This window comes from Lutra lutra, chromosome 17, assembly GCF_902655055.1.
Source record: "Lutra lutra chromosome 17, mLutLut1.2, whole genome shotgun sequence".
Taxonomy (NCBI): domain Eukaryota; kingdom Metazoa; phylum Chordata; class Mammalia; order Carnivora; family Mustelidae; genus Lutra; species Lutra lutra.
Window position 1 is genome coordinate 25,924,346 of NC_062294.1, and position 15,464 is coordinate 25,939,809.

General features: G+C 50.8%; 1 protein-coding gene and 1 pseudogene across 3 annotated transcripts; both read left to right on the forward strand.

The window, feature by feature from the left end:
• The first annotated feature begins 4,543 nt into the window (after positions 1–4,543).
• On the forward strand, positions 4,544–14,847 carry SLC38A7 (solute carrier family 38 member 7). Of its 3 annotated transcripts, none has more exons than XM_047711878.1 (12): positions 4,544–4,588; positions 5,185–5,317; positions 6,655–7,076; positions 7,744–7,942; positions 8,179–8,323; positions 9,316–9,414; positions 10,028–10,085; positions 10,305–10,419; positions 11,710–11,857; positions 12,237–12,436; positions 13,191–13,245; positions 14,593–14,847. In XM_047711878.1, the coding sequence occupies exons 3-12, from the start codon at positions 6,807–6,809 to the stop codon at positions 14,693–14,695; spliced, it is 1,392 nt and encodes a 463-aa protein (XP_047567834.1). In that variant the 5' UTR covers positions 4,544–4,588; positions 5,185–5,317; positions 6,655–6,806; the 3' UTR covers positions 14,696–14,847. The 3 variants fall into 3 exon arrangements, with proteins under 3 accessions (XP_047567834.1, XP_047567833.1, XP_047567832.1); XM_047711877.1 differs by having other exon boundaries at positions 4,550–4,588; positions 5,182–5,317; XM_047711876.1 differs by lacking the exon at positions 4,544–4,588 and having other exon boundaries at positions 4,605–5,317.
• Positions 13,661–13,814, forward strand: LOC125090082 (uncharacterized; annotated as a pseudogene).
• Positions 14,848–15,464: the final 617 nt, after the last annotated feature.

Sequence of the window (15,464 nt, forward strand, 5' to 3'; positions counted from 1 at the left end):
CCGCTGTCTCCTATGGTATGTTTTTCTATAACGGAAGGAAAGGTTAGTGGCCAGATGTCCCAGAAGTTTGCCGGCCTGTTCAGCTGCCTGTAAGCCAGGAGGTGTGTGAGCTGTTCCAAATGTAAACAAAAGCCATGTCTTGGTCTTGCCATTTGGCTTTTCCAGTCCAACAATGTTGAAAATGTGGGTATAATCCTTTGGACTTTGGGGAACAAGTGGAATACCTTGAAAGAAACTATAGATAGAACAGGGATGAAGAAATGGAGGGGCAGTGGCGACTTTAAGTGTCTACAGGAGCCAAGTAGGTAACAGAAGCAAACAGCGAATGTAAAGTAAAAAAGGGATGTGAAATAGGAGAGAACTGGTGAGCAGCCTCCGTCCTCAGTGTTGAGGAGTGATAGGGAAATGACAACACAGTAAGTTCAGGATTGCAGGTCTTGTGGTTTTTTGTTTTTTAAGATTTTATTTATTTGACAGCACAGGTAGAGGGAGAAGCAGGCTCCCCACTGAGCAGGGAGCCTGATGGGAGACTCCATCCCAGAACCCTGGGATCATGACCTGAGCTGAAGGCAGACGCTTAACCAACTGAGCCACCCAGGTGCTCAGGTCGTAACTTTTTTTTTTTTTAAGATTTTATTTATTTGTCAGAGAGAGGGGGAGAGAGAGCGAGCACAGGCAGACAGAATGGCAGGCAGAGGCAGAGGGAGAAGCTGGTTCCCTGACGAGCAAGGAGCCCGATGTGGGACTCTATCCCAGGACGCTGGGATCATGACCTGAGCTGAAGGCAGCTGCTTAACCAACTGAGCCACCCAGGCGTCCCTCGTAACTTCTTTTTTAAATAAAAATGGAAATCCTGGTTTCTATGGGAGGTCTACGGATGCTTGAAAGTTGGCAACTAATTCAGTTTGTTGTAAAATGATTTGCAAGCAAGATGCAAATAGTAGGTTGCCAGTGCGCAACCTTTAACATGAAGTCATGTGCTCTGTTGGCAGACATCTAGCAGTGGCACATGCTTAGCATCTGTCCTGCTCAAGGTTATTCTGTCCCTTCTGCTTAGTGCTAGGAACCATTCAAGATGGGCCAGCTACTGAGCAGACAGTGGAACAGGACTCGGGCCCATCCACAGTGTTTTTTGACAGGGAGGCGGAGAGAGAAAAGTGAGCTCTTGTTTTTCTTCGCTCCGCAAAGGGAAGAGTACACTGGGGAGCAGGGGGCTTTTCTGTGTTCCTCTTGCTAATGGAAATAACCCAGCAAAAGGAAGTGAATGGGCCAGGTTACTGGGAGTCTTGGAAATATCTTAAAAGGAAAAGCAATAAATACTATTAACTGATCCATAAAGGGACTGACTGCTAAGTCTCTTGTCTGGAGCCAAAGGTTGAAAGTTGGCTGCCAAGACCTCAACCAAAAAAGGAACTTAACCACCCTGCTGACTTGTTATTTTTAAACATGTATTACCAGCACACCCTGGACTAAGTCCCATTCCTCACTGAAAACAGACCTGGTGGGTGTGAACCTGATGCTTCTCTCCACTGTTCAGACTGCTTCACCCCTTCTGAGTTTCTCAGGCTCTAAGATGTTAGCGTGCAAGGTGATGGGGGAGGTGGTTTGCCCACTCAGAAGAGTCATGCCTTTGTTCTGTTACAATCAATTTAAGGTATAATAGTTTCCAAATCTGTGTTGATTTTTTAAATATTGGTTTCCTGTTCTTACTTTTGGGCATTCTGACTCCGTATTTCTGAAACAAGGCTTGGGAATCTATTTTTTTAAATAAGAGAAAGAAAACTTCCCAGGTGGTTCATATATAGCTGACCCATGGGCAGCCATTGGACACCATTAGATGAGACTGCTTCAGGCTTGCATCTAAACCAAAGCCCAGCTCATTCATACTCCTTGAAGAAAACCATTTTTTAAGATTTTATTTATTCGTCAGAGAGCATGCACACACAAGCAGGGGGAGTGGCAGGCTCCCTACTGAGCAAGGAACTGGATGCAGACTCGATCCCAGGAACCTGGGATCATGACCTGAACCAAAGGAAGGCTCTTAACTGACTGAGCCACCCAGGAGTCCCACCTTGAAAAGAATTTTTAAAACTCTTTCCTTACTTCTTGACTTGGGAATTTGGTGGGATTTTTTTTTCGTTTTTTGGGTTTTTCCCCCAAAATTACTAGTTTACTGTTTTTAAAAGATTTTATTTATTTGTCAGAGAGATAACAAGTGGAGGAGCAGCAGGCAGAGGGAGAAGCAGACTCCCTGCTGAAGGAAGAGCAAGATGCAAGAGTCAAATCCCAGGACCCTGTGATCATGACCTGAGCCAAAGGCAGAGGCTTAACCCACTGAGCCACCCAGGCGTCCCACTAGTTTACTCTTATAACCAGTAACTAAAAGACCAACTTTTTCAAAACAACAATCTTATTTTTTTTTAAGTTGAGATTAATACTGCAACTTACATGTCTGATAAAGGACTTGTATACAGAATATATAAAGAACCAGTACAAATCAATAATCAAAAGACAACTCGATTAATGACTAGGAAAGGGGTCTGAATAGACAATTCTCCAGAGAAGACGTATTGATAGCCAATAAGCTACTAACAGCAGGGAAATACAAATCAAAACCTCAGTGAGAATCTGTTCATATCTGTTAGGATGGGTATAAACAAAAAGAGAAGATAACGAGGGTTATCAAGGCTATGGAGAAATTGGGAACTCATACACTGCTCCTAGGAATGTAAAAGGGTGCAGCAGTTTTGGAAAGCAGTCTGGCAATTACTCAAAAGTTTAAACAGTTACCATTTGACCCAGCAATTCTACCCCTATGTAAATACTGAAGATAAATGAAAACATGCATCCATACAAAACCTGCATATGAGTGTTTGTCGCACTGTTATTCACAAGAGCCAGGAACTGAAAACAACACAAATGTCCAGTCAACTGGTGAAAAAATAAACAAAATGGGGAATAGCTCAACAATGGACTGTTAACCAGTAATAAAAAAGGATAAAGTACTAATACATGCTCCAGCATGGAGGAACCTTGAAAACAGCAGGAGGCAAATGTTCTAGGTAATGAGAAAGTCACATATATCACTCTGAGGTGCATGTTCTTGTGGCACAAAGTCACATATGACTGTTTTTATGAAATGTCAAGAATGGGCAACTCCACAGAAGCAGACAGTAGATTAGTAGTTTCCAGGGGCTTAGAGAAAGGAGGAGTGGCGAGTGACTACTCATAGTTACAGAGTTTAGGAAGAGTGATAGCACTGTTCTGAAATTAGGTAGGTTGCAAAACTCTGAATATACTAAAAACCACTACTAGACACTTTAAAAGGTTGAATTTGGGGGATCCTAGGTGGCTGGGTCCATTAAGCATCCAACTCTTGATTTTGGCTCAAGTCATGATTCCAGGGTCTTAGGATCAAGCCCCACATGGAGCTCCCTCCACACCTCTCCCGCTGCTCACTCTGGGTATGTGTGTCTCTCTCTAAAACAAATCTTTTTTTTTTTAATTTATTTAAGATTTTACTTACTTATTTATATTATTTATTTATTATTAGAGACAGCAAGTGGAAGGGAGGGCAGAGGGAGAAGCAGTCTCCCCATGGAGCAGGGAGCCTGATGCAGAACTCCATCCCAGGACCCTTGGGATCAGCAGAAGGTTGACAAGCCACTGAGCCACCAGGCACCCCAATAAATGTTTTTTTTTTTTTAAATAAAAAGGGTGAGGAGCGCCTGGGTGGCTCAGTGGGTTAAGCCGCTGCCTTCAGCTCAGGTCATGATCTCAGGGTCCTGGGATCGAGTCCCGCATCGGGCTCTCTGCTCAGCGAGAAGCCTGCTTCCCTCTCTCTCTCTCTCTCTCTCTCTGCCTTCCTCTCCATCTACTTGTGATCTCTCTCTGTCAAATAAATAAATAAAATCTTTAAAAAAATAAATAAATAAATAAATAAATAAATAAAAAGGGTGAGATTTATGGTAAAATTCCTAAAGTCCAATAGTTACTTATGTTTCAAAAATTTGCAAATAGCTCAGATATCCTGCAAGTGATTAGTTACACAAACTGGTATATACACACCATGGAATGTTCCTCAGTAATAAAACATACAGGTTGATACACAACAACTTGGATGGATCTCTGGGGGATTATGCTGAATACGGAAAGCCAATCTGAGTACTGACTGTTTCATTCCATTTATATAACCTTTTTTTTTTTTTTTTTTAGATTTTTATTTATTTATTTGGGAGAGAGAGAAAGCTCAAGAAGGGAGGGGGCAGAAGAGGAGGAAGAAGCAGACTCCCCACTGAGCAAGGACCCTGACGCGGGGTCCCTGGAATCATGACCTGAGCCAAAAGCAGACGCTTAAACAGCTGAGCCACCCAGGATTAAAACTAACAGGATCAGCATGGTGAACTGGGCCGGGAGAGGACCTCAGGTCATTACTGTGGGGTTGAGGATTCACGCAGCTGGCACCATCCAAGACTAAAGCCGGCGGAAAACTACAACTCCCAGCGTCTGCCTCGCCGCTGGATCTCGGGCGGTCATGTGACGACGGCTCACGTGTCCCTGCTGCCGGCTCGGGCGTGAAGCACTGTAGGTAGGTGGCAGGAGCAGAGGGTGTGGAGTTAAGTCCCGGGCCTGGGGTCCCCGCTGCGGCAGTGTCCTGCCCACTCCCTGCAAGGCTCTGAAGCCCGAAGTCCTGGGTCCCCCTCTTGCCCTCGGTTGGGCCGGGTTTGCCGCGCGGTAATCCCGGACGGTCTCCACCCAGTGCTAGGCCGGGATCCAGTACTGGCGCCTCCCTGTGCTCCCTCACAGCAGCCCCTTCGCCTTGCTTGGTGCCTGAGGCGAGCCCCGGGTGCGTCCCGGGTGCGCCCTGGCCCACTTCCCAGTGCAGCCCACCCTGCGTGTTTCTGGGATCCAGCCACAGGCTGGACTAGGCGCCCGCTCCCATTGGAATGTGAGGGGGCCCAAGGCAGTGGTTACAACTCTGGCTTGAGGCTGGGGACGTCAGCCTTGTAGTTCTGACTGCCAACTACCGGCTGTGACATTACTCTAGCCTTTTTCCTTCCCTGGGCCTGATCCCCTCACTGATCTGGTGCTCCGATCTGTGAGTTAGCGTCACAGCTGCTCAGTTCCCTTCCTTCTGCTGACCAGCACAGAAACAGCTCAAACTCTTCTCTCTGCTGACAGCAGATTTTAGGTGAAGTTTTGAGAAAGAAGAAATTGGGTCCAGAGGGAAGTGAGGAAAATCAGATCCCAGATCTTTGGAGAGAAAGAGCTGTAAGGAGCAACAAACCCTGCACCATAGACCATCAGGTGGAAATAGGTAAGCTGCGGGTTGTGGAGCTGAGGACTTTTTGGGGAAGGAGAGCTGAGAAATCTTGGACCAGTGCAGAGACCTCTGTGTCTGAGATGCAGGCAGGGTGGATGAGGAGGTCTCACGACTCTGGGGAGTGCTGACTTCACACAGCTCTCTCTCGAGCTGTGCTGGAAAGCTGGGAGCCCCAAACTCTACCTCCACTACCCACAGCTTTGATTTTTTGCTGAGTTACTGGTTGGGTAACAGGTTGCAATAAGGAAGCCCTGTGGCATCTGACTGATCTTTCTGGACTTGGAGCTGGCAGAGAGAGATTTCCTCTGGAGCTGGGTTCCTTGGTTGCATGCTTGGTGACGGTTGTCTGAGAGCACCCACATTCTTCCTTTAACCTTTCAGGGCTGTACGATTCCCATTTTTGTTCAGCCATCACCAGGAGGAGAAATGAGAAACATCTGACGGTCTAGGGGCTCTCAATAGCCATTCTAACCCCCCCCCCCCCCCCGCCGTGTACTGAGGGCATCAGAGGGATGCCTCTGATGGGCAGTGGTTAGGTCAGTCACCCAGGAGAAAAACGAGAATTAGCCTTGAATTTTGAAGGGCTTTGGAAGCTACGCAGAATTTAGAGTCTGGGCCAGAGGGGGGTGTATGGGACTGTAATACACGGAAATACTGACAGTTCTAGGTGAGGGCTGTTCTTGCAACCCTGTGAGGTAGAAACAGGCTGATAGAGATCCAAATCCTGTTCTCCCTCTTGCTAATATGTGACCCTGAGTCAGTGATATGATCTCTCTGGACCTTATGACCACTGTGGTAAGAATTGAATGAGATAAGATATGTCCAGGGCGCCTGGGTGGCTCAGTGGGTTAAAGGCTCTGCCTTCGGCTCAGGTCATGATCCCAGGGTCCTGGGATCGAGCCCCGCATCGGGCTCTCTGCTCGGCGGGGAGCCTGCTTCCTCCTCACTCTCTGCCTGCTTCTCTGCCTACTTGTGATCTCTGTCTGTCAAATAAATAAATAAAAACCTTTAAAAAAATTTTTTTTAAAAAGAGAGATAAGGCATGTCTGTGATACTCCTGCCCAGCGTGTAGCCTCTCTGTAGTGCTGATATGTTAGTACGCCTCTGTTTTATGTTTATCTCTTACTGACCCTAAGGGTCTGCAAGCCTGAAGCAAGCAAGATTTGCAGGGGATATATTTCTGTCTCCGCCACCCTACACTCTGGCTCCAGTGACGTGTTCTGCACAGAGGCACACCTGGATTTGAATCTCAGCCATCTGACCTTCAGAATGTCAGTTCAGCTTTCTGTGCCCCTCTCAGGATAACGGCAGTACCTGTCTCTCCCATCTAGGTTGAGAAGAGCTGGGGCTCACAGGCAACCTGGGATAATAGTCCCAAACAGGCTGGTGCCGCCCTCCAGCTGAAGGTGTTCCCTCAGCTGCCCCAAGGATGTGATTGTGAGGCCAAATCTGCAAACCCAGTGGGAAGCAGGCTCCCGGGGCTATGGCCCAGGTCAGCATCAACAGTGACCTTGGCGAGTGGGGCTCGAGCATGGACTCTGGGGAGCGGGCCCGTCTGCTGCAGAGTCCCTGTGTGGACACGGCCCCCAAGAGTGAAGGGGAGGCCTCTCCTGAGGGTCTGGGCAGAGGTACCACTTCCACCCTTGGGGCCATCTTCATCGTCGTCAACGCCTGCCTAGGTGCAGGGCTGCTCAACTTCCCGGCCGCCTTCAGCACGGCAGGTGGGGTGGCGGCTGGTGTCGCGCTGCAGATGGTGAGTGCACTCGCTGCTCCAGTGGAAATGCAGTTCAGGGGCTGGGGCAAGGCTCTTGACTTCATTCAGAAGGGGGGTTTTGCATCTGAGATAGTGGTAGGTGACACCTGCCACCTCTGTCCCCACCCGCACCCTTGGCAGACAGTACTAATCAATTCCAGCATTCTTTCCTCTGAGCCCAGAGGAGGCTTTAGAGTGCTTCCCAGCAGTCAGGGAAGTTTGGACATCAGCCGCATATTGAATAATTGTGTAGTTTATGTCTTAAAAGCGGGCCCTTGTCTTTTAGAACTACATGCTGAAATATTTACTGGCGAAATAATTTAGTAGCCTGTATTTCCTTCCAAATAATCCAGAGTGGGAGGGGGCATAGCAGAAACACGATGGGCCATGAACTGGTTATTTTTGAAGCCGAGTGGTGGGTGAATGGGGGTTCATGATACCATCCTGTCTACTCTTGTGTACGTTTGAAATTTTCCACAAGACTTTATTTCTGTTTTGAGAGAAAACCTCATTTCGGCAGCCTTCAGCCATCTGGTAAAGTTGCCGGCAAGATTAGACTCATTTAGCGAGCCGGCTTTGGGCATTGGCCTCGTCAACGCTGTGCAAGCCCAGACTGCCGTTTGCTGCCAGGCCTTCCACACAGCCTCTGGCTCTGTCCTGCCTGCAGGGCATGCTGGTCTTCATCATCAGCGGCCTCGTCATCCTGGCCTACTGCTCCCAGGCCAGCAACGAGAGGACCTACCAGGAGGTGGTGTGGGCCGTGTGTGGCAAGCTGACGGGAGTGCTTTGTGAGGTGACCATTGCCATCTACACCTTTGGCACCTGCATCGCCTTCCTCATCATCATTGGGGACCAACAAGACAAGAGTGAGGCTCCCCCTCGGGACCTACTTCATCCCTCCCCCTCAGTGCTGGTGCTCCCGGGGGGAGGGGACAGGCACAAACACCTGCCCAGGGCCTGGCCTGGGTCTGGCATTCTTCTGCGAATCCTCCCTCCTGGATGCTGAGCCCATGACTCTGATGGAGGTCCTGAGGCTCACCGGAGGGGAGGGCCGCAGCCTGCATGAGCCCGGAGTGATATTCCCTCCTTCTTTCCTGTGCAGTTATAGCTGTGATGGCAAAGGAGCCTGAGGGGGCCGGTGGCAGCCCCTGGTACACAGACCGAAAGTTCACCATCAGCCTCACGGCCTTTCTCTTCATCCTGCCCCTTTCCATCCCCAGAGAGATCGGCTTCCAGAAATATGCCAGGTTCGGAGGTCCCACCCCAGCCCAGGCCAGACAGAAACTCCTGTCACAGGCAGCTAGAGACCCAGGCACTGCTGGAGAAGCCCTTTCCTTCTGGGGCAGCAAGAGTGGGCAAGGCAGGGTGGAGCAGGGCTTGCAAGGCTCCTGGCCTAAGGTTTCCTTATGTGTCAGCCACAAGGAAGACAGTGGCCCTTTGCATCAGTGAGAGACTCCACCCCAAATGTCCTTGTCAAAGGGACAGATGATAATCAGGAGTGTGAAGGCAGCTTCCCGGCAGGGCTGTGGTTTTCCCAGGGAGAGTGGATTTTTTATTATTTGATCATTTGATATTGTCAAGCCTGGCCCAGTGTTCCATGTAGCTTGGTATGAAGGGAGAGGACTGGCTTCCTGGCTCAAGGTCTGAAAAGCTGTGTGATTCTGAGCGTTTCCTGCAATCTATATTTTACAGGGTCACACTCAGCTATCTCCGGGATCCCCTTTCATGTTGACATCCCAGCCCTTTTCCTTCCAGCACCTCCTAGTTCTCAAGGGCCCTACTCGCAGCTGTCACCAAGCGGGGGCTGCACTGATGGAAGTAACAGATGGGCTCTGAGGCCCAGTTTGAGGAGGCTTTGAGGAGCTGAACCAGTGCATTTCCTCATGGTTAGAAATGTCAGTCTGGCCCCCTCTTGGGGACCAGCTCCCTCCAAGCTGTGACCAGTTTCTCTAAAACTTATTTCTTTTTTTTTTTTAAGTTTATTTATTTCTACACCCAACATGAGGCTCAAACTCATGACCCCAGGATCCAGAGTCTTATGCTCTTCTGACTGAGCCAACCAGGCACCCCTCTAAAACTTATTTCTTATGCATTATTTTAATCTTTGTTTGGAATAGTCCCCCAATTCACTCAGTGGACACTGTGGTCACTAGAGCTGAGGGTGGATACTCCCTGGGGTGAAATCAGGGAGGGAAGCTGGGGCTGGGGAAGAGGAAACTCAGTCCATTCTTTCTGGCAGCTTCTTGAGCGTCGTGGGCACCTGGTACGTCACTGCCATCATTATCATCAAATATATCTGGCCAGATAAAGAGATGACCCCAGGGGACATCCTGACCAGGTGGGTAAGAACCCCCAGGGGAAGCCACCACTTGGGCCCCAGGAGGTGCTGGGCCACATAGGTGCTCTTCTCAAGGCTCATTGGCTCACCAGAGCTTGACTCATCAGTCATTGTAGGAAGGAGGCAGGAGGTCCTTATCTCTTTTTATTGGAGGGAAGAGTGAGGACCAGGGATGGGGAGACTTTGCCACCAATATCCAACAGATGAGTCGTCATGAGACAAGACCTCTGGTTACAGAGACTACCAGAGTGGACTCGCATGTTTTTACAACTTGTGCTCGTTTAATTTCTTTATCTTCTGTATGAGGAGAAATTGGTTTTGTCATTTAAGACCAAAAAAAGTTTCCTGTTTTTGAAAAAGAAAAGAAAAGAAAGGTCTGGTACAGGAGCCAGAAATTCAGGATTTGGGTCTCTACAGGGTCTTCCACAGCCCCAGTTTGCTGACCTGTGAAATGGAGATGTGCCCTCTCCCTGTTTCCAGACTTAGAGGGGGTTAAATGTGTAGAATAGTGGTGGGGGAGGGCCCTGGTGACCTGAGTGAAGCAGGACATGGGGGTGTTGGGTGGCTCTGCATGGGGTGCACATGCAGCAGATTCTTGTGTCTTTGTCCACAGGCCAGCTTCCTGGGTGGCCGTGTTCAATGCTATGCCCACCATCTGCTTCGGATTTCAGGTGCTGGTTGCAAGGATCCTGTCACCCTCTCAGCTCGTTCCCCATTCCGGGCTGGACCCCACATTACAGGGAGGGTGGGGACATCCTGGGAGGAAAGACAAAAGTCAGGGCCCTGGGCGTTGTCCTTTGTCCCCATGGCTTTTGTCCCCCAACATACCTCCCTCTGGAAACCAGGGAAGGGATCACTTTGCCTCATAACTGTAACCTTCATCCTGACAGTGCCACGTGAGCAGCGTGCCCGTCTTCAACAGCATGCGGCAGCCCAAGGTGAAGACTTGGGGTGGGGTGGTGACAGCCGCCATGGTCATCGCCCTCGCTGTCTACATGGGCACGGGTGAGTGCTCCCCTCCAATGGCTGGACTTGGAGTGCTCCCAATTTCCCTCTTTGTCTCTATGTCCTCTGGCCCAGCTCTCCAGGGGGACAGCCCTGCACTTCCAGCATATCAAACACTTCTGTAGGCGTTGGCTTGAACTCAGGCTGCCTTAGGCCTCCTCCCACCCGAATGAGAGAGCTGTATTCATGTATTCATTCAGCAGGTCTCAATCAGTCCCTAGTAAGTGCCAGGAACTGTTCCCAGCATGGGGGATGCTGTGAAGATTGACAGCCATGGTCCTGCTCTCATGGAATTGATGGTCTAGCCAGAGAGAGCCTTACACAGTAAATCAGGAATCAGTAAGGCATTCTAGACAGTGGTGAGTGCCACTGTGACAGTCAAACAGGGAAGTTGTGAGTGGGACTGGGAGAGGTGGGGATGGCCACCATGGATCACAGAAAGGGGATGGTTCACAGAAGCCTCCTCTCTGAGCGGGTGGCAACTGGGAAGGCCCCAGTGATGAGGAGCCAGAATCTGAAGGCAGGGACAGAAAGGTCTGGAGTGGACAGAGTTGGGAGCAGGCAGGGAGGCCAGACAGGGCCTGTTGGGCCTTTTGGGCCTGAGGACTGTTGGGAGCCAGAGAGGAAGCATTTCAAGCAGGGACACATCTTGGCAAAAAATGGCTATAGGTGCCACGCAGGGAACGGTTTGGATGACAGTGCAGGACCAGAAGACAAGGAAGCCCAGGCCCTGTGATTCTTTCCACAGGTGTTATGGGGCCAGCACTGTTCTACCTCTGAAGACAAAGCCAGGAACAGGAAAGGCAAATAGGCAGAGCCTCTGCCCTCCTGGGGCTCGTGTTCTGGCTGGGGAGACACATGATGAAAAAGTGTTAAAAAAAGAAAATGCAGAGAGAAAGTAGCAGTCTGAGGAAGATAGAGCAGGGTGACATGAGTGAGTGCCCAGGGCCGGGGCGGGGGGTCATTGTGGATGGGCTGGGTGGGCGCGTTCTCTGAGGAACGGGACATCTGAGCAGCGACCTGAAGGTGAGGGGAGGAGGGTGTGAAGGGCTGGGCAGACAGAATGTTCGTGCAGAGGACTGTGCTGGGTGAGCTCAAGATGACAAAGGTGGCAATGGGGATGGAATGGGAGAAGTCAGGGAGGAGGCCTCGGGTCCCACCCTGACACCGTCTTAGCCTCCAGAGCTGCTCCAGCACCCTTCCCATCTGACGCTACACCCAGGAGTAAAAGGTCCATCCCCTTACCCTCCCAGGATCACCTCTGCCCAGCCCTCTTGTCCCTGTCCTCAGGCATCTGTGGCTTCCTGACCTTTGGAGCTGCCGTGGACCCCGACGTGCTGCTGTCCTACCCTTCCAAGGACATGGCTGTGGCTGTTGCCCGCGCCTTCATCATCCTGAGCGTGCTCACCTCCTACCCCATCCTGCACTTCTGTGGGCGGTGAGCACCCTCCCCACTCCATGGGGGTGCTCCCTCCCTGTCCCCCTCCCCCTTTTTGAAAGCCCTTTGAATGTGGTCCTTTGACCTTCTCTGAGTCCTCTAAGAACCTGTAGTCCAGGTCCTTTCCTGAACACCTAGCCTTGTAGGTACCTGAGGAGAATAATAGCATGAGTTCCCAGGGGGTGAAGACATCCTGGGCCTGGCCAGGCACTGAGCGTATCACATCCACCATCCCCTCCGGTCCCCATGGAGTACCACTAGGCCTACTTCACAGAACAGGAAACAGGCTCAGAGCTTAGGGCCATACCCCCAGTCTACTGGCTCGAGGTCTAGCTCCAGGAACTGGAGGGGGGCCTCTGAGCCACGTCCTTGTGGGCAGGGCGGTGGTCGAAGGCCTGTGGCTGCGCTATCAGGGGATGCCCGTGGAGGAGGATGTGGGGCGCGAGCGGCGCCGGCGCGTGCTGCAGACCCTCGTCTGGTTCCTGCTCACCCTGCTGCTGGCACTCTTCATCCCTGACATCGGCAAGGTCATCTCGGTCATCGGAGGCCTGGCCGCCTGCTTCATCTTTGTCTTCCCAGGTGGGGACCCCCGCCACCCCCCACAGCACTGGCCCCCCAGGTCTCTGGGCCTCAGCTCCTCCTTTGCGCTCCTGCTAGCGCTTATTAACCACCCACCTCAGGCTCCATGGCTGAGCCCCGCCCCTCCTGAAAAGAAGGTCCAGATGCTTTCTCCACTTTGCTGATGAGGCAATGAGGGGAAGTCAACAGACTCAAGGCTTGAGTAGCAACTTATTTGACCCAGCCTGCACTCCTAAACCTTTCCTTCACGCATCGGTCGCTGCGTGACGATGAGGGGTCGGGCTGGTTCAGCCTGGGATAGCCCAGAGGCTGATGGGGTCTGGTGGCTGCACACTGATGCAGAGGTCGGGAGACGGACACATGATGTCTGCCACCACGTCCCCAGGAAATGGTCCCTTGGGCCCAGCCACGAGTTCTGCCTGTACCCACTTTACTCCTCCCTGGGAGACCAACTGGAAAGGCCTTCCCACATTGCTTGGAGCAGTGGCGGCCACACCTGCTCACAAGGGCACAGGGAAGGGCCCCGGGTGTGGTGGGGGCTGCTGCCCCTGAGCTCTGTGGCTCGAGTGCAGCCCATGGGGTGCCTATCAGGTGCCTCAGCTGTGCGGGAAGTGGAGGCGGAGATGGGGTATAGGGGAGGAATACACACAGGCCCTTCTCACTCACTCACTGTCACCAACTCTTGATAAAGGGGGAGGGGAGGCCCCAGTGAAGGAACCCACCTGAGCTCTGGGGGCCGCCTCTTCTCTTCCAGGACTGTGCCTCATTCAAGCCAAACTGTCTGAGATGGAAGAAGTCAAGCCGGCCAGGTAAAGCAGGGCACCCCTGTGGTCCTGTCAGGGAGGTGCTGGATGAGGGATGGTCTGGTGGGGGCAGGGGGGCCAGAAACAAGGATCAAGAGACTTGTGAACTTGAAAGCCATAAGAGTTTTCTAAATCCCTTTTTAAATGGGTGGCACATGCTGGTTGTAACAGCTTCAATGCTACTGGAGGACTTCAGAGAAGAGCGTGAAGTCCCTCTTCCCCCTGCAGCGCCCTCCCCGCCGCATCCCTCCTCCTGAGAGAGCTCTGTGTGCATAAAGCATGCGTGTGTATGCACAAGCATGTGACGCTCTGTGTCTAGTTGGGGTTCTCCAAAAATGGCTTCATGCCAGACTCCTAACGTTTGCGGTTCATTTAACCATGTGTCTTAGAGATCACTGTCAGCACAGGAAGATCCGTCCACATCGCTTCTCGGCCTTTTGGCTAAGATCAAGTGTAGTATGTGGAAGATCCGTCCACTTCTTCCCTCTTTTGAGGACTGCAGAGTGTTCTGTTTTGTGAATGCATGAATACTCTTTTACATGGGCGATTTGGCACACCTGTTTTGAAGATCTTAGTAGGATCCATTCTTAGAAGGGAATTACTGAATCATGGGATGTGCTCCTTTTGACTTTGGCACATGGGTTCAAATCTCCCTCTAGAAAGGCAGTACCACTCAGAGTCCTAGCAGCAGAGAGTGTGAGTGCCTCTTCTACACAGCCCTGCCAGGATTGTATGGAACGGTCTTTTAAATTTCTGTTAGTCTGGTAGATGAAAAATATGACATTGTTTTAATATCCACGTTTTCTTGAATAGCACAGAGGTTGAAAACTGGTTGCAAGCTTTTTAAAAAAAAATTAATGTGCAAGTAATATTCCTTATAAAACAAACTTTAAAAATATAAGTCTAAGGAAGAAAATTAAAATCATTCTGAATCTCAGTACCCTGTCGTACCCTCTGAATGCCCTGTTGCTTTCTTTGATACATTGATTTGCAGATGTCTGCTTTTTTTTTTTTTTTTTTTTTTGTAAATGGAATGGGTTACGTTCCACATGAACTGCTTTTCCCTGAACATATTTCCATCAGAACATATGCATTCTAATCCTGGTTCTGCCCTTGGCTTGCTGTGACCAGTCCATGAATCCTATTAGGTCTAGGTCTACTGACCCATGGTCTAGGGATCATATAATCTAGTCCCACATATCTTTGTTTGAAAAGTCACTTAGAAGTAGGAAGTGCCTACCCACAGGAGAAGTGGTATAAGTTATTACAATAATTAACTGATAGATAGATATAAAGTCTGCAAAGTCAAGGATGGGTTGACTGACTAGGCCCCTCTCTTCCTCTGCCCTACAGCTGGTGGGCGCTGGTCAGTTATGGTGTCCTCTTGGTCACCCTGGGAGCCTTCATCTTCGGCCAGACCACAGCCAACGCCATCTTTGTGGATCTCTTGGCATAACCTCTGCCTCCAGGCAACACATGGCCTTTGCTGCTGGACCCAGGAACCCATCTCTTCAAGCTGTGGGGCCACCCTGAGTCCAACATCATTCCCCTTTACTGGTGGGATGACATCTGGACATCCTTTTCCGGGGACAGTTCTGGAGTGAGATCAGTCCTCACACCTCTGGACAGATCAAACCCGGTTTCCCTCCTGCTTTCCAGTCCCAGCAGTGTGAGGATGGGCAGGGGAAGGTCTTGGGTCATAGAAGAACCTTCCTTGCCCTCCAATGCTCAATTCTCCATGCCTGAAAAACACAAGGGAAGAGTGTCAGAACATCTCAGAAAAAAAGAACCCAGTCTGACTTAACTATGGAGAAAGAGTGTGGGCAGAGGGCCACCACCGTCCTCCGCAGAGTAGCCTGTCCTGAGCAGGACCTGCGCTTGTCACCCTGGGACCCCGTGCCTGCCCGTTGTCAGCCGCTTGGCCCACAGTGGCTTCTCTGGGATCGGGCAACTTCCAAAGGTAGCACAAAAGTCATACAGATGCACAGAGGTAGATAGAGTCATGCCTTGTCCACCCCATCCTGGGGCCTCTTTCCCCAAACCTGAGGGTCCAGGCATCCCTGTCTTCCTCCATTCGCAGACATCATCAAGTCTAATGTTTACAAACGGTGCCAGCCCGGCTCCGAACCAGAGGCCGGGGGCCGTGCCGTGCTGCCACGGTGCTGTGAGGACTCCTTGGTTAGTTTTTCCCTGGGTAGGACGTCTGCTTTTCTCTCTCCGGTTCC